At 53.7% G+C, this 15,688-nt stretch overlaps 2 protein-coding genes across 2 annotated transcripts; both read right to left on the bottom strand.

Moving 5' to 3' along the window:
- Positions 1-2,760: 2,760 nt before the first annotated feature.
- LOC134810725 (protein FAM90A15-like) lies at positions 2,761-5,827 on the bottom strand. The gene is made up of 4 exons (XM_063816773.1): positions 5,649-5,827; positions 4,955-5,154; positions 4,388-4,496; positions 2,761-3,723 (listed from the first exon to the last, which is right to left on the bottom strand). The coding sequence occupies exons 1-4, from the start codon at positions 5,769-5,771 to the stop codon at positions 2,761-2,763; spliced, it is 1,395 nt and encodes a 464-aa protein (XP_063672843.1). The 5' UTR covers positions 5,772-5,827.
- A 4,594-nt stretch (positions 5,828-10,421) lies between these two features.
- On the bottom strand, positions 10,422-13,488 carry LOC134810726 (protein FAM90A15). Its single transcript, XM_063816774.1, has 4 exons — positions 13,310-13,488; positions 12,616-12,815; positions 12,049-12,157; positions 10,422-11,384 (listed from the first exon to the last, which is right to left on the bottom strand). Exons 1-4 carry the CDS (start codon positions 13,430-13,432, stop codon positions 10,422-10,424), a joined length of 1,395 nt encoding a protein of 464 aa, XP_063672844.1. The 5' UTR covers positions 13,433-13,488.
- Between the last annotated feature and the right edge of the window lie 2,200 nt (positions 13,489-15,688).

The following is a 15,688-nucleotide window of genomic DNA, read 5'->3' on the forward strand; positions in this document are numbered from 1 at the left end:
CCATGGTCATCTGCAGCTGCACGACTTAGGGTCCATGTTCCTTGGACGGGAAGAGACAGGCAGGAGTCGGAATGATGAACCAGCACACTGGGGCATTTTCTCACGTAGCCCAAGTGACCCCATGGTGTTCTTGAGCTTTGGAACCAGTCGCGTCCCCTTTGACACTGCACCCGGCTCCCAGTCTCTCAATCGTGTTGGCCCTCCGGCGATCTCCCGTTGGATGAATTGCTCCTGCTGAAACTCGAGTCCCCTTTGATTTGCGCTTCATTAATTATTCATGATTCAGGTGGGAAGGCCTGCTGACGACCCCCTGTGGCCGTTCTCTGAGCTTTCCTGTCACATCGTTTCCTTCCACGCTCTTTGGTTCCTTATGGTCCTGCTCCTTCTGCTGTCAGAGGAGCAGAGAGTTGATCTTATTGATTCTGGATACGGATACTTTCTAGGTGATCTGGATAATCCAGATAACGACCCTCAACAGCGGCGGAAAGGGAGCAGCCATTTGGTGTGTCTCAGAAAATCCCGCTCAGTTCCGAGGCCCCCTAGATGTGGAATCCTGCTCAGAGTTGTTCCCAGGTCAGAGAATGGAGAGAGCCTGTGCATGATGGGATCTCCCTGCCTAGATCTTTCAGTGAGTCTCTACCTCAGCTACTCTTAGGATCAGGGGGAGAACCACGGTGTCAGACATCCGGAAAGAAGACGGGATGAATGTTTTACCTCTGAAGTACATCCCAAATGTGGGAGTTGACTTCAGCTTTGCTGGGGTCTATTTGGCCAGGGAAACTCTGCCTGGTTCATTCGCACATCCGGAAGCCACTTCACGGGGGGCCGTCGCAACTGGAACCACACACTTGGCATCGGCGGTTGAGCCAAATGGGGACTCGTGGTGCAAGCAACGCTCCCCACGTGTTAGCGTGGGTGAGATTCGGTTGGCGGAATTTTACTAGGTGCGTGTTAGTAGAGTGGGGCTGAGGTTTTCTTGCTCCTGTGGTTGTATACGAAGTCAAAGGTCCTGCCCAGCCCTGCGGTCCCCTCAGTCAACTCTGTTTCGGAGACATAACGATTTGGATTGCCAACAAGTCAAGAAATGTTCAAGCCCTTGGATGTAGGGTAAAGAAAGGGAGATCAGACTGTCACTGTGTCTATGTAGAAGGGGAAGACATAAGAGACTCCATTTTGAAAAAGACCTGTACTTTAAACAATTGCTTTGCTGAGATGTTGATCATTTGTAGCTTTGCCGCGGCCCCTTTGACCCAACTTGGAGCTCACAAAAACCTGTGTTGTATAACATCGAGGCTTAAGGGATCTAGGGCTGTGCAGGGCGTGCCTTGTTAACCAAATGTTTACGAGCAGTATACTTGGTAAAAGTCATTGCCATTCTCTAGTCTCAATAAACCAGGGGCACAATGCACCGTGGAAAGCCACAGGGACCTCTGCCCTTGAAAGCAGGGTATTGTCCAAGGTTTCTCCCCATGTGACAGTCTGAAATATGGCCTCGTGGGATGGGAAAGACCTGACTGTCCCCCAGCCTGACACCCGTAATGGGTCTGTGCTGAGGTGGATTAGTCAAAGAGGAAAGCCTCTTGCAGTTGAGATGCAGGAAGGCCACTGTCTCCTGCTTGCCCCTGGGAACTGAATGTCTCGGTGTAAAGCCCGATCGTACATTTGTTCAACTCTGAGCTCGGAGAAAAGCTGCCCTGTGGCGGGAGGCGAGACGTGTTGGCAGTAATGCTGCCTTGTTATTCTTTACTCCGCTGAGATGTTTGGGTGGAGAGAAACATAAATCTGGCCTACGTGCATGTCCAGGCATAGTACCTTCCCTTGAACTTAGTCATGATATAGATTCTTTGGCTCACGTGTGTGTTTTTTTGTTTTTGTTTTTGTTTTTGTTGTTGTTGACCTTCTCCTTATTATCACCCTGCTCTCCTACTACATTCCTTTTTGCTGAAATAATGAAAATCATAATCAATAAAAACTGAGGGAACTCAGAGGCCGGTGCCGGTGCAGGTCCTTGGTGTGCTGAGTGCCGGTCCCCTGGACCCACTGTTGTCTCCCTATACTTTGTCTCTGTGTCTTATTTCTTCTCTCCGTCTCTCATCCCACCCGACTAGAAACACCCACAGGTGTGGAGGGGCAGGCCACCCCTTCACTCGGAAAATCAGTTAAACACAAACACGGAATGAGAGTCAAAAGACAATATGTCATCTTTTTGAGAATTTTATTCACTTCAAAACCAATTAAACACACACATGTACAAAGGCATTCCACAGCCCAGTTTTCGAGGCTGAGGAAAGACCCCGAGAGCGCTCTGCACAGCACGCTTCCCAGCGTCCGAAACACTGCTCTCAGGGCGGGGCACAGCGGAAGGGCTGCACCTCTCAGGGTTCCCTAACTTTTCCCTTATTCAGTCATCTAGAGAGCAAATACACAGTAATTCCCCAGTTTCCTATTGACGTCCCAGCGGAAGTCTGACTCCTGCGCGTCACGCAGTTTCTGAGGCAACGAATCTCTGGCACGGAAGCTTTTCCTGGCGCGTTTCCGGAGAACCACGCGAACTACAACGTCCCTCACCAGAATTCAATGAGGCAGAGTCCCTGCATCTGCTCCCTGCCTGGCCTGGGCTCCCACATCCACAGAAGCGCCACAGCCGGGGAGCTTCGGAGTCACCGCACAGAGTCTGCTCTCTGCTCTGCACTCCTCAGTCCCACAGTCCCCTCCAAGTCACGGGAGCTGGAGGCCAAGGAGCCCCTGCCACCTGCAGTCTCACTCCAGGTCAGAATCGCTGTCCTCTGAGGAGGAGGAAACCTGAAGGTCCTCATAGAGGACGCTCGGTGGGACACGAACACGGGGACCCTCAGACTTCTCTGACACATGAGGGCTCTGAGCGAGGAAGGCTCCCGGCTTCTCAGGAGAGTGAAATGAGGGGGCCGCCAGGAGGCTGGAGCTCCAGCGTCCGTTTTCCAGTCTCCGGAAGAGCACTGTGAGAGGCTGGGCCCCATCATGGCTGGCCGCTGGGTGATGGGACATGGTGCAGGCCTGGGCAGTAGGCAGGCAAGGTCTGCTGTGCGGAGGCTGCCGGTCGACGCTGGGCACCTGGGCGGGTGTCCTCCTGCCCATCTGGGGCGACGTACTTGGTCCAAGTTCGGTTGCGGCTGGCGGAGGTTGGAGATTCTCCGGGGCCCCCAGCTCACCTCCCTGGATGGCGCTTTCGGGGATCTGGAAGGGACCCAGTCTCGGTTTCTTGGGGAAGTTCAGGCAAGCCTGAATCCGAGCCTGGGCAGGTCTCTTGGCTCCTGGCCCGAAGCTGAGATTGGAGCCTAGGCCCAAGCTGTGTGTGGCGGCTGGCGGGCAGGGCTGTGAGGTCACCGCAGGACGTATGTCTTGTGCCTGGGGTCTGATGGCCTGGAGCAGGCCGTGGGTTTTGGAGGCAGCCTGGGGAACTTCTCGGCAGCCACCCTCAGGGCTGCTGTGTGTCGGCTTCACCACGAGGAGAGGCTCGGGGCCCTGCTGCCTGACTGCAGGCTGAGGGATGTCGGCCGCAGCCCCTGTCTGTCTTTCCTTTGGTCCAAGACTTGAGGAGGAGCTCAGACTGGCTTTTCTGAGGGGAGACGGCGAAGCCAAGACGGAGCCCCTGTCAGACGTTTCGGTAGCTGAGCGATCAGCGAGGACAGGGCCCAGGCGCGGCCTCTTACTGGTTGTGTGGACCGGCATTGGCCCGCTTGCAACCTGAAAGAGAGGAAACAACACAGGTTAGAAGTTCCTCCGCATGGAGCCAACGTGAAAATCAAGCACATCCAAAGACAAGGTGCACACGCCATGAAATTCTTAGTACAGTATCGACAGGCGGTCCTTGGAAGTAGGGACAGACCCTCCACTTGAGTGCTGATCAGGACAAGACACATGAAAGATGCGCTCTCGAGCTATGTGTAGCTGATCTAAGCACACCATTGTTCAAAAGATCGCGTCTTGGGCATTAACTGGATCAAAGCGCCTCCACTCAGCCTTCCATGAAGTGGAACGGACTGAGGCCCTTCCGAAGGCAGGTTGGTGGCTCAAGGGTACTCAGGACGTCTTCTCTGAACACATGCATGTTCCTGGGTTTAGCCTTCTCCACGTTTGGGGCCTCTGAGGGACTAATTTCCTCATGCCGCTAGGAACATGTTGTTGGCAGGCTTGCCATAATTGGACAGAAAGAAAGCAACAGGAAATACGGCATCTTCAGATGCCTTCGCCTGGAATCAAATTGACCTGGAAGGATCGTGGAGTCCCTGACCCCAAGAAGGCAAGAAAGAGGGGTTCCCCGATTTCCTCCCGCAGACGGGAAGCTGAAAGGAAATCAACCAGGGTGACCTAGAGGAGAAAAGGACCAGGGGCCCGGGGTGACACTCACCCTCAGATAATCAGAAGATTCCGTGGATCCTTTTCGATTCGGCAGCGGCTTCTCTGGAGGTTTCCCAGAAAATATGTGGAGGAGAGCCTTCCTCTGCGGGTCTTGTTGCCTGCAGAACAGAAAAAGGTCAGGCCGTGCCCCCTGGTTTTCCCCAGGAGACAGGGAGAACCCTGTGTGGGGCCCAGCCCCGTTCCGTGTTTTGTGATACAGAAATGGACATCTGGTGCCCTTTCCGCCTCTGCACCTTCCCTCACGTGCCAACCTTCCCGTCCCCCAGGTGGCCCTCTAGGCTTCCCAACTAAGGACTGTGATTTGGATTCCATCGCTTTTCCCCCTGTCGTGGGGAACCTGCACGAAGCGCCCCCGCCTCTCCCCGTCCCTGAATCTCCCAGAGCCAAAGGAGCTCCTGGGTGTGGAACCCCGGAGGACACGGAGCTCCGGCCTATTTCTCTGCAGCGTTCCTTCCCTGGCCCGGAGACGGAAAGGCACACGGTGTGCAGGTGCAGAGACACCATGTCCTTAGGAGGCAGTACCCTAAGAGTGGTGAAAACCCCTCCCACTGCTCACCTTGGTCTCTCTTCCTTCTCTCCCTTATCCTTGTTCAAGGGCCCCGGGTTGGCTTCAACCTGGGGCTTCCATGGTTTCAGGTTTTCCTTCCCTTCCTTTTTCCCCAAGGTCGCTGGAACCAGGGCTGCCTTCCAGCACTTCATGGGGCACCTGGTACTTCTGGCCGTGTGGCCAAAGGCCCCGCAGTTTTTGCACTTGAGCTGTGGGTGGAAAGGAAGTGATGTCGGTGAGTGAGCTGAAGCCACAGGCAGCGATCCCACGTCCACATTGGGACGGATTGTGAATTCAGAGCTGAATAAGGATTCCAAAGAGGGGACACCGGCATGGGGGCCGTTAAGTGCTGGGAGAGTTCGGATACGATGTTCCCTCCCAAAGCCCACGTGACGGAGGAACTCTGAAAGGAAGGACTCAAGGTTCCAAGGGGCACGACGGTGAACCCGAAGTCAACAACACAGCCAAACGTGGCTACACAGGACTCTAAGTAGAAAGGGAGGTTGCCCCCAAGAGTCTCTCAAGGGACCTATCGGGCCGGGGAGAAGGTCCCAAGCCACGCCCACCTTGGATGGGAAAAGCAACCTGGGTGGTGGTGACAGAGCTCTTTGGAATCCAACCCAGTCTCTGAGGACCGTGTGACACCCCCTCCCCCCGTCCCCACCCCCACCCCGATACCCAAGAGATCCAGGGCTAGACTTACCCTGGGATCTTCTTCATCGGGCGGGGGAGCCCTTGGCCCAACTGGGGCCCTCCGCTGCTTCTGGAGGGTCTGGGCTCTCACCAGCCTCTTGGCCCAAGATTTGGGGTCCCGACGTGCCATCATCTTCGTCGCCTGGGGGTTTTGTGACCGCCTTTTTCAGGGGTTGACTGTTGGGTCACCTGAAACACACACAAACACACACATGTCGATGGTTAAGCACATTGGATATTCACACACCCACAGGAAGCCACCTGCTAACTCCCTGCCGGTGTGGTCATGAGGAGACCTCACCACCAGTCGGTCAAATCTGTAGAACACAATGTGCTGTGTGCATCCTCGGATACTGTGTGTTCCTCTGCCATGACTACCTAGTCCAAGAGTAAACCGCACCTGCCACAGGGCCCGTGGCCTAGGTATGGGGAGTTGAGCTTTCAACCCCAAACAAGCAACTGATTCTGGAGACTGGACTTAGGTCTCTCACGATTCACTCCGGTAGAAGACACGGTGATTCTATCTCCCTTGACGGACAGAATGATCGAAGACACAGGGCATGGCTTGCGCCACCCTTTGGCAGGTCTGTTTGAAGTCAGGGATAAGGGATGCTTCCTGTGACAACTTGAATCGCTACTCTGGCCATTTCATTAGGCAACTTCCAAACACAAATTCATAGAGAGAAGTTACCTTCCTCTCTACCACACTAGCAGGTGATGGTCTTTCCTGTTCTACCTTTTGGCTTTAGCTCCAGCCCCTCTTTACTTATTTATTTTTTCTGGTATTTTACGCATACCACACGAATTCATCTGAACAAACGGGGAACAAGTGCCACATCGCATCGACGTCTTACACGGCTGAAGGGCAAACCACCCTTTTTTCCAAAGTCCTTTTTCCATTTACCCACCAATTCAGCATGCTGCAGTACATTTCTTTTCGCATTCCCATCTTGGTCTTATCCCACATGTGGAAACGGATATGTTTTCTCGTTTTCTGTTGCAAGAATTACTAGTAACGAGAACACATCCTTCCCCACCAGCAAGCCCCAGTGTGATCGGTTTCTTTCGGCCTCCTGTGTCTCTTCCCCCCACCCCCACACCCCTCAGGGATTGCGTGAAAAAAACAATAGTTCAGTGAAACTAACCTGAAATTACGCGTCTACTTGCTTTCCCCGGCTGGCGCTGAGATGGGCAGGTGCTGGAGCAGCCCCGCTGGAAGCGATGCAGCATCCAGGACGACGGAGGAAGGGGCGGAGAGGGACCTCTGCTTTCCAGGCTGCCTTTTATACTGCCTCTGGTCACCTGACATGGAACGTACCCTAACCTAATCAGTTACCTGTACCTTAATTGCAATTAACTTAATCCAATTACGTGACCTGGAAAGGTCTATCTGCACAGCCCACTCTAACATCATGTCCACTGCTGACAGACATTCTAAAACCTACGTGTACAGCTGCAAGCTTTGAAGAATAGATGCTCCCCGTCAGACATGTAACACTGGTGCCTGTACCCCTGTCTTCTTTTCCATCTTTTTGTTTTGTTTTGTTTTGTTTTGTTTTGTTTTAAAAAATGTGGTAAAATAGACACCTTTTAATTGGACCACATTTAGTCTATCTCGACGTGGGCCTCAGTGTCATCAAGGAGATTCTCCTTGACGTGCAGTCACGGCCATGATCCATCTTCAGAGCTTCTCTTTCTTCCCCAAGGTAAGTCTGTCAGCAGAGAACCCTGACCGCACCCTCATGTGTTTTCTCCTCCAGGAGGCGCTTGGAAACCACCGTGAATTGGACCGCACTGGGAAACACAGATGAGGAACGTCAACAACGCTTTGTCCTTCAGTGCCTGGCTCCTTTTTCAGCTCGTCTTGCGACTCCAGGCATTATGCCTGAAAAGTGTCCCGGACGCCTGTGAGGCTCTAATTCCCTGGGTCCCATTGCCATGTCTCTGGATTTGCGAAGATCCACCGCACCTTCTGTGGAACTCCCGTGTCGGTGAACTTTTGTGCCACGGCCCCTAATTCTGCCCATGGTCATCTGCAGCTGCACGACTTAGGGTCCATGTTCCTTGGACGGGAAGAGACAGGCAGGAGTCGGAATGATGAACCAGCACACTGGGGCATTTTCTCACGTAGCCCAAGTGACCCCATGGTGTTCTTGAGCTTTGGAACCAGTCGCGTCCCCTTTGACACTGCACCCGGCTCCCAGTCTCTCAATCGTGTTGGCCCTCCGGCGATCTCCCGTTGGATGAATTGCTCCTGCTGAAACTCGAGTCCCCTTTGATTTGCGCTTCATTAATTATTCATGATTCAGGTGGGAAGGCCTGCTGACGACCCCCTGTGGCCGTTCTCTGAGCTTTCCTGTCACATCGTTTCCTTCCACGCTCTTTGGTTCCTTATGGTCCTGCTCCTTCTGCTGTCAGAGGAGCAGAGAGTTGATCTTATTGATTCTGGATACGGATACTTTCTAGGTGATCTGGATAATCCAGATAACGACCCTCAACAGCGGCGGAAAGGGAGCAGCCATTTGGTGTGTCTCAGAAAATCCCGCTCAGTTCCGAGGCCCCCTAGATGTGGAATCCTGCTCAGAGTTGTTCCCAGGTCAGAGAATGGAGAGAGCCTGTGCATGATGGGATCTCCCTGCCTAGATCTTTCAGTGAGTCTCTACCTCAGCTACTCTTAGGATCAGGGGGAGAACCACGGTGTCAGACATCCGGAAAGAAGACGGGATGAATGTTTTACCTCTGAAGTACATCCCAAATGTGGGAGTTGACTTCAGCTTTGCTGGGGTCTATTTGGCCAGGGAAACTCTGCCTGGTTCATTCGCACATCCGGAAGCCACTTCACGGGGGGCCGTCGCAACTGGAACCACACACTTGGCATCGGCGGTTGAGCCAAATGGGGACTCGTGGTGCAAGCAACGCTCCCCACGTGTTAGCGTGGGTGAGATTCGGTTGGCGGAATTTTACTAGGTGCGTGTTAGTAGAGTGGGGCTGAGGTTTTCTTGCTCCTGTGGTTGTATACGAAGTCAAAGGTCCTGCCCAGCCCTGCGGTCCCCTCAGTCAACTCTGTTTCGGAGACATAACGATTTGGATTGCCAACAAGTCAAGAAATGTTCAAGCCCTTGGATGTAGGGTAAAGAAAGGGAGATCAGACTGTCACTGTGTCTATGTAGAAGGGGAAGACATAAGAGACTCCATTTTGAAAAAGACCTGTACTTTAAACAATTGCTTTGCTGAGATGTTGATCATTTGTAGCTTTGCCGCGGCCCCTTTGACCCAACTTGGAGCTCACAAAAACCTGTGTTGTATAACATCGAGGCTTAAGGGATCTAGGGCTGTGCAGGGCGTGCCTTGTTAACCAAATGTTTACGAGCAGTATACTTGGTAAAAGTCATTGCCATTCTCTAGTCTCAATAAACCAGGGGCACAATGCACCGTGGAAAGCCACAGGGACCTCTGCCCTTGAAAGCAGGGTATTGTCCAAGGTTTCTCCCCATGTGACAGTCTGAAATATGGCCTCGTGGGATGGGAAAGACCTGACTGTCCCCCAGCCTGACACCCGTAATGGGTCTGTGCTGAGGTGGATTAGTCAAAGAGGAAAGCCTCTTGCAGTTGAGATGCAGGAAGGCCACTGTCTCCTGCTTGCCCCTGGGAACTGAATGTCTCGGTGTAAAGCCCGATCGTACATTTGTTCAACTCTGAGCTCGGAGAAAAGCTGCCCTGTGGCGGGAGGCGAGACGTGTTGGCAGTAATGCTGCCTTGTTATTCTTTACTCCGCTGAGATGTTTGGGTGGAGAGAAACATAAATCTGGCCTACGTGCATGTCCAGGCATAGTACCTTCCCTTGAACTTAGTCATGATATAGATTCTTTGGCTCACGTGTGTGTTTTTTTGTTTTTGCTTTTGTTTTTGTTGTTGTTGACCTTCTCCTTATTATCACCCTGCTCTCCTACTACATTCCTTTTTGCTGAAATAATGAAAATCATAATCAATAAAAACTGAGGGAACTCAGAGGCCGGTGCCGGTGCAGGTCCTTGGTGTGCTGAGTGCCGGTCCCCTGGACCCACTGTTGTCTCCCTATACTTTGTCTCTGTGTCTTATTTCTTCTCTCCGTCTCTCATCCCACCCGACTAGAAACACCCACAGGTGTGGAGGGGCAGGCCACCCCTTCACTCGGAAAATCAGTTAAACACAAACACGGAATGAGAGTCAAAAGACAATATGTCATCTTTTTGAGAATTTTATTCACTTCAAAACCAATTAAACACACACATGTACAAAGGCATTCCACAGCCCAGTTTTCGAGGCTGAGGAAAGACCCCGAGAGCGCTCTGCACAGCACGCTTCCCAGCGTCCGAAACACTGCTCTCAGGGCGGGGCACAGCGGAAGGGCTGCACCTCTCAGGGTTCCCTAACTTTTCCCTTATTCAGTCATCTAGAGAGCAAATACACAGTAATTCCCCAGTTTCCTATTGACGTCCCAGCGGAAGTCTGACTCCTGCGCGTCACGCAGTTTCTGAGGCAACGAATCTCTGGCACGGAAGCTTTTCCTGGCGCGTTTCCGGAGAACCACGCGAACTACAACGTCCCTCACCAGAATTCAATGAGGCAGAGTCCCTGCATCTGCTCCCTGCCTGGCCTGGGCTCCCACATCCACAGAAGCGCCACAGCCGGGGAGCTTCGGAGTCACCGCACAGAGTCTGCTCTCTGCTCTGCACTCCTCAGTCCCACAGTCCCCTCCAAGTCACGGGAGCTGGAGGCCAAGGAGCCCCTGCCACCTGCAGTCTCACTCCAGGTCAGAATCGCTGTCCTCTGAGGAGGAGGAAACCTGAAGGTCCTCATAGAGGACGCTCGGTGGGACACGAACACGGGGACCCTCAGACTTCTCTGACACATGAGGGCTCTGAGCGAGGAAGGCTCCCGGCTTCTCAGGAGAGTGAAATGAGGGGGCCGCCAGGAGGCTGGAGCTCCAGCGTCCATTTTCCAGTCTCCGGAAGAGCACTGTGAGAGGCTGGGCCCCATCATGGCTGGCCGCTGGGTGATGGGACATGGTGCAGGCCTGGGCAGTAGGCAGGCAAGGTCTGCTGTGCGGAGGCTGCCGGTCGACGCTGGGCACCTGGGCGGGTGTCCTCCTGCCCATCTGGGGCGACGTACTTGGTCCAAGTTCGGTTGCGGCTGGCGGAGGTTGGAGATTCTCCGGGGCCCCCAGCTCACCTCCCTGGATGGCGCTTTCGGGGATCTGGAAGGGACCCAGTCTCGGTTTCTTGGGGAAGTTCAGGCAAGCCTGAATCCGAGCCTGGGCAGGTCTCTTGGCTCCTGGCCCGAAGCTGAGATTGGAGCCTAGGCCCAAGCTGTGTGTGGCGGCTGGCGGGCAGGGCTGTGAGGTCACCGCAGGACGTTTGTCCTGTGCCTGGGGTCTGATGGCCTGGAGCAGGCCGTGGGTTTTGGAGGCAGCCTGGGGAACTTCTCGGCAGCCACCCTCAGGGCTGCTGTGTGTCGGCTTCACCACGAGGAGAGGCTCGGGGCCCTGCTGCCTGACTGCAGGCTGAGGGATGTCGGCCGCAGCCCCTGTCTGTCTTTCCTTTGGTCCAAGACTTGAGGAGGAGCTCAGACTGGCTTTTCTGAGGGGAGACGGCGAAGCCAAGACGGAGCCCCTGTCAGACGTTTCGGTAGCTGAGCGATCAGCGAGGACAGGGCCCAGGCGCGGCCTCTTACTGGTTGTGTGGACCGGCATTGGCCCGCTTGCAACCTGAAAGAGAGGAAACAACACAGGTTAGAAGTTCCTCCGCATGGAGCCAACGTGAAAATCAAGCACATCCAAAGACAAGGTGCACACGCCATGAAATTCTTAGTACAGTATCGACAGGCGGTCCTTGGAAGTAGGGACAGACCCTCCACTTGAGTGCTGATCAGGACAAGACACATGAAAGATGCGCTCTCGAGCTATGTGTAGCTGATCTAAGCACACCATTGTTCAAAAGATCGCGTCTTGGGCATTAACTGGATCAAAGCGCCTCCACTCAGCCTTCCATGAAGTGGAACGGACTGAGGCCCTTCCGAAGGCAGGTTGGTGGCTCAAGGGTACTCAGGACGTCTTCTCTGAACACATGCATGTTCCTGGGTTTAGCCTTCTCCACGTTTGGGGCCTCTGAGGGACTAATTTCCTCATGCCGCTAGGAACATGTTGTTGGCAGGCTTGCCATAATTGGACAGAAAGAAAGCAACAGGAAATACGGCATCTTCAGATGCCTTCGCCTGGAATCAAATTGACCTGGAAGGATCGTGGAGTCCCTGACCCCAAGAAGGCAAGAAAGAGGGGTTCCCCGATTTCCTCCCGCAGACGGGAAGCTGAAAGGAAATCAACCAGGGTGACCTAGAGGAGAAAAGGACCAGGGGCCCGGGGTGACACTCACCCTCAGATAATCAGAAGATTCCGTGGATCCTTTTCGATTCGGCAGCGGCTTCTCTGGAGGTTTCCCAGAAAATATGTGGAGGAGAGCCTTCCTCTGCGGGTCTTGTTGCCTGCAGAACAGAAAAAGGTCAGGCCGTGCCCCCTGGTTTTCCCCAGGAGACAGGGAGAACCCTGTGTGGGGCCCAGCCCCGTTCCGTGTTTTGTGATACAGAAATGGACATCTGGTGCCCTTTCCGCCTCTGCACCTTCCCTCACGTGCCAACCTTCCCGTCCCCCAGGTGGCCCTCTAGGCTTCCCAACTAAGGACTGTGATTTGGATTCCATCGCTTTTCCCCCTGTCGTGGGGAACCTGCACGAAGCGCCCCCGCCTCTCCCCGTCCCTGAATCTCCCAGAGCCAAAGGAGCTCCTGGGTGTGGAACCCCGGAGGACACGGAGCTCCGGCCTATTTCTCTGCAGCGTTCCTTCCCTGGCCCGGAGACGGAAAGGCACACGGTGTGCAGGTGCAGAGACACCATGTCCTTAGGAGGCAGTACCCTAAGAGTGGTGAAAACCCCTCCCACTGCTCACCTTGGTCTCTCTTCCTTCTCTCCCTTATCCTTGTTCAAGGGCCCCGGGTTGGCTTCAACCTGGGGCTTCCATGGTTTCAGGTTTTCCTTCCCTTCCTTTTTCCCCAAGGTCGCTGGAACCAGGGCTGCCTTCCAGCACTTCATGGGGCACCTGGTACTTCTGGCCGTGTGGCCAAAGGCCCCGCAGTTTTTGCACTTGAGCTGTGGGTGGAAAGGAAGTGATGTCGGTGAGTGAGCTGAAGCCACAGGCAGCGATCCCACGTCCACATTGGGACGGATTGTGAATTCAGAGCTGAATAAGGATTCCAAAGAGGGGACACCGGCATGGGGGCCGTTAAGTGCTGGGAGAGTTCGGATACGATGTTCCCTCCCAAAGCCCACGTGACGGAGGAACTCTGAAAGGAAGGACTCAAGGTTCCAAGGGGCACGACGGTGAACCCGAAGTCAACAACACAGCCAAACGTGGCTACACAGGACTCTAAGTAGAAAGGGAGGTTGCCCCCAAGAGTCTCTCAAGGGACCTATCGGGCCGGGGAGAAGGTCCCAAGCCACGCCCACCTTGGATGGGAAAAGCAACCTGGGTGGTGGTGACAGAGCTCTTTGGAATCCAACCCAGTCTCTGAGGACCGTGTGACACCCCCTCCCCCCGTCCCCACCCCCACCCCGATACCCAAGAGATCCAGGGCTAGACTTACCCTGGGATCTTCTTCATCGGGCGGGGGAGCCCTTGGCCCAACTGGGGCCCTCCGCTGCTTCTGGAGGGTCTGGGCTCTCACCAGCCTCTTGGCCCAAGATTTGGGGTCCCGACGTGCCATCATCTTCGTCGCCTGGGGGTTTTGTGACCGCCTTTTTCAGGGGTTGACTGTTGGGTCACCTGAAACACACACAAACACACACATGTCGATGGTTAAGCACATTGGATATTCACACACCCACAGGAAGCCACCTGCTAACTCCCTGCCGGTGTGGTCATGAGGAGACCTCACCACCAGTCGGTCAAATCTGTAGAACACAATGTGCTGTGTGCATCCTCGGATACTGTGTGTTCCTCTGCCATGACTACCTAGTCCAAGAGTAAACCGCACCTGCCACAGGGCCCGTGGCCTAGGTATGGGGAGTTGAGCTTTCAACCCCAAACAAGCAACTGATTCTGGAGACTGGACTTAGGTCTCTCACGATTCACTCCGGTAGAAGACGCGGTGATTCTATCTCCCTTGACGGACAGAATGATCGAAGACACAGGGCATGGCTTGCGCCACCCTTTGGCAGGTCTGTTTGAAGTCAGGGATAAGGGATGCTTCCTGTGACAACTTGACTCGCTACTCTGGCCATTTCATTAGGCAACTTCCAAACACAAATTCATAGAGAGAAGTTACCTTCCTCTCTACCACACTAGCAGGTGATGGTCTTTCCTGTTCTACCTTTTGGCTTTAGCTCCAGCCCCTCTTTACTTATTTATTTTTTCTGGTATTTTACGCATACCACACGAATTCATCTGAACAAACGGGGAACAAGTGCCACATCGTATCGACGTCTTACACGGCTGAAGGGCAAACCACCCTTTTTTCCAAAGTCCTTTTTCCATTTACCCACCAATTCAGCATGCTGCAGTACATTTCTTTTCGCATTCCCATCTTGGTCTTATCCCACATGTGGAGACGGATATGTTTTCTCGTTTTCTGTTGCAAGAATTACTAGTAACGAGAACACATCCTTCCCCACCAGCAAGCCCCAGTGTGATCGGTTTCTTTCGGCCTCCTGTGTCTCTTCCCCCCACCCCCACACCCCTCAGGGATTGCGTGAAAAAAACAATAGTTCAGTGAAACTAACCTGAAATTACACGTCTACTTGCTTTCCCCGGCTGGCGCTGAGATGGGCAGGTGCTGGAGCAGCCCCGCTGGAAGCGATGCAGCATCCAGGACGACGGAGGAAGGGGCGGAGAGGGACCTCTGCTTTCCAGGCTGCCTTTTATACTGCCTCTGGTCACCTGACATGGAACGTACCCTAACCTAATCAGTTACCTGTACCTTAATTGCAATTAACTTAATCCAACTACGTGACCTGGAAAGGTCTATCTGCACAGCCCACTCTAACATCATGTCCACTGCTGACAGACATTCTAAAACCTACGTGTACAGCTGCAAGCTTTGAAGAATAGATGCTCCCCGTCAGACATGTAACACTGGTGCCTGTACCCCTGTCTTCTTTTCCATCTTTTTGTTTTGTTTTGTTTTGTTTTGTTTTAAAAAATGTGGTAAAATAGACACCTTTTAATTGGACCACATTTAGTCTATCTCGACGTGGGCCTCAGTGTCATCAAGGAGATTCTCCTTGACGTGCAGTCACGGCCATGATCCATCTTCAGAGCTTCTCTTTCTTCCCCAAGGTAAGTCTGTCAGCAGAGAACCCTGACCGCACCCTCATGTGTTTTCTCCTCCAGGAGGCGCTTGGAAACCACCGTGAATTGGACCGCACTGGGAAACACAGATGAGGAACGTCAACAACGCTTTGTCCTTCAGTGCCTGGCTCCTTTTTCAGCTCGTCTTGCGACTCCAGGCATTATGCCTGAAAAGTGTCCCGGACGCCTGTGAGGCTCTAATTCCCTGGGTCCCATTGCCATGTCTCTGGATTTGCGAAGATCCACCGCACCTTCTGTGGAACTCCCGTGTCGGTGAACTTTTGTGCCACGGCCCCTAATTCTGCCCATGGTCATCTGCAGCTGCACGACTTAGGGTCCATGTTCCTTGGACGGGAAGAGACAGGCAGGAGTCGGAATGATGAACCAGCACACTGGGGCATTTTCTCACGTAGCCCAAGTGACCCCATGGTGTTCTTGAGCTTTGGAACCAGTCGCGTCCCCTTTGACACTGCACCCGGCTCCCAGTCTCTCAATCGTGTTGGCCCTCCGGCGATCTCCCGTTGGATGAATTGCTCCTGCTGAAACTCGAGTCCCCTTTGATTTGCGCTTCATTAATTCTTCATGATTCAGGTGGGAAGCCCTGCTGACGACCCCCTGTGGCCGTTCTCTGAGCTTTCCTGTCACATCGTTTCCTTCCACGCTCTTTGGTTCCTTA

Source organism: Pan troglodytes, chromosome 7 (assembly GCF_028858775.2).
Source record: "Pan troglodytes isolate AG18354 chromosome 7, NHGRI_mPanTro3-v2.0_pri, whole genome shotgun sequence".
NCBI classification, from domain to species: Eukaryota; Metazoa; Chordata; class Mammalia; order Primates; family Hominidae; genus Pan; species Pan troglodytes.

Bases quoted from the DNA above. Each gene is read 5' to 3' on its own strand.
- LOC134810725 (XM_063816773.1), bottom strand. From the start codon at position 5,771: ATGATGGCACGTCGGGACCCCAAATCTTGGGCCAAGAGGCTGGTGAGA. The intron at 5,155-5,648 runs GTAAGTCTAGCC...TTCCACCCACAG, and splicing joins CCGATGAAGAAGATCCCAGG to CTCAAGTGCAAAAACTGCGG. The intron at 3,724-4,387 runs GTGAGTGTCACC...CCTCTCTTTCAG, and splicing joins AATCTTCTGATTATCTGAGG to GTTGCAAGCGGGCCAATGCC.
- LOC134810726 (XM_063816774.1), bottom strand. From the start codon at position 13,432: ATGATGGCACGTCGGGACCCCAAATCTTGGGCCAAGAGGCTGGTGAGA. The intron at 12,816-13,309 runs GTAAGTCTAGCC...TTCCACCCACAG, and splicing joins CCGATGAAGAAGATCCCAGG to CTCAAGTGCAAAAACTGCGG. The intron at 12,158-12,615 runs GTGAGCAGTGGG...TCTGTTCTGCAG, and splicing joins GAGAAGGAAGAGAGACCAAG to GCAACAAGACCCGCAGAGGA.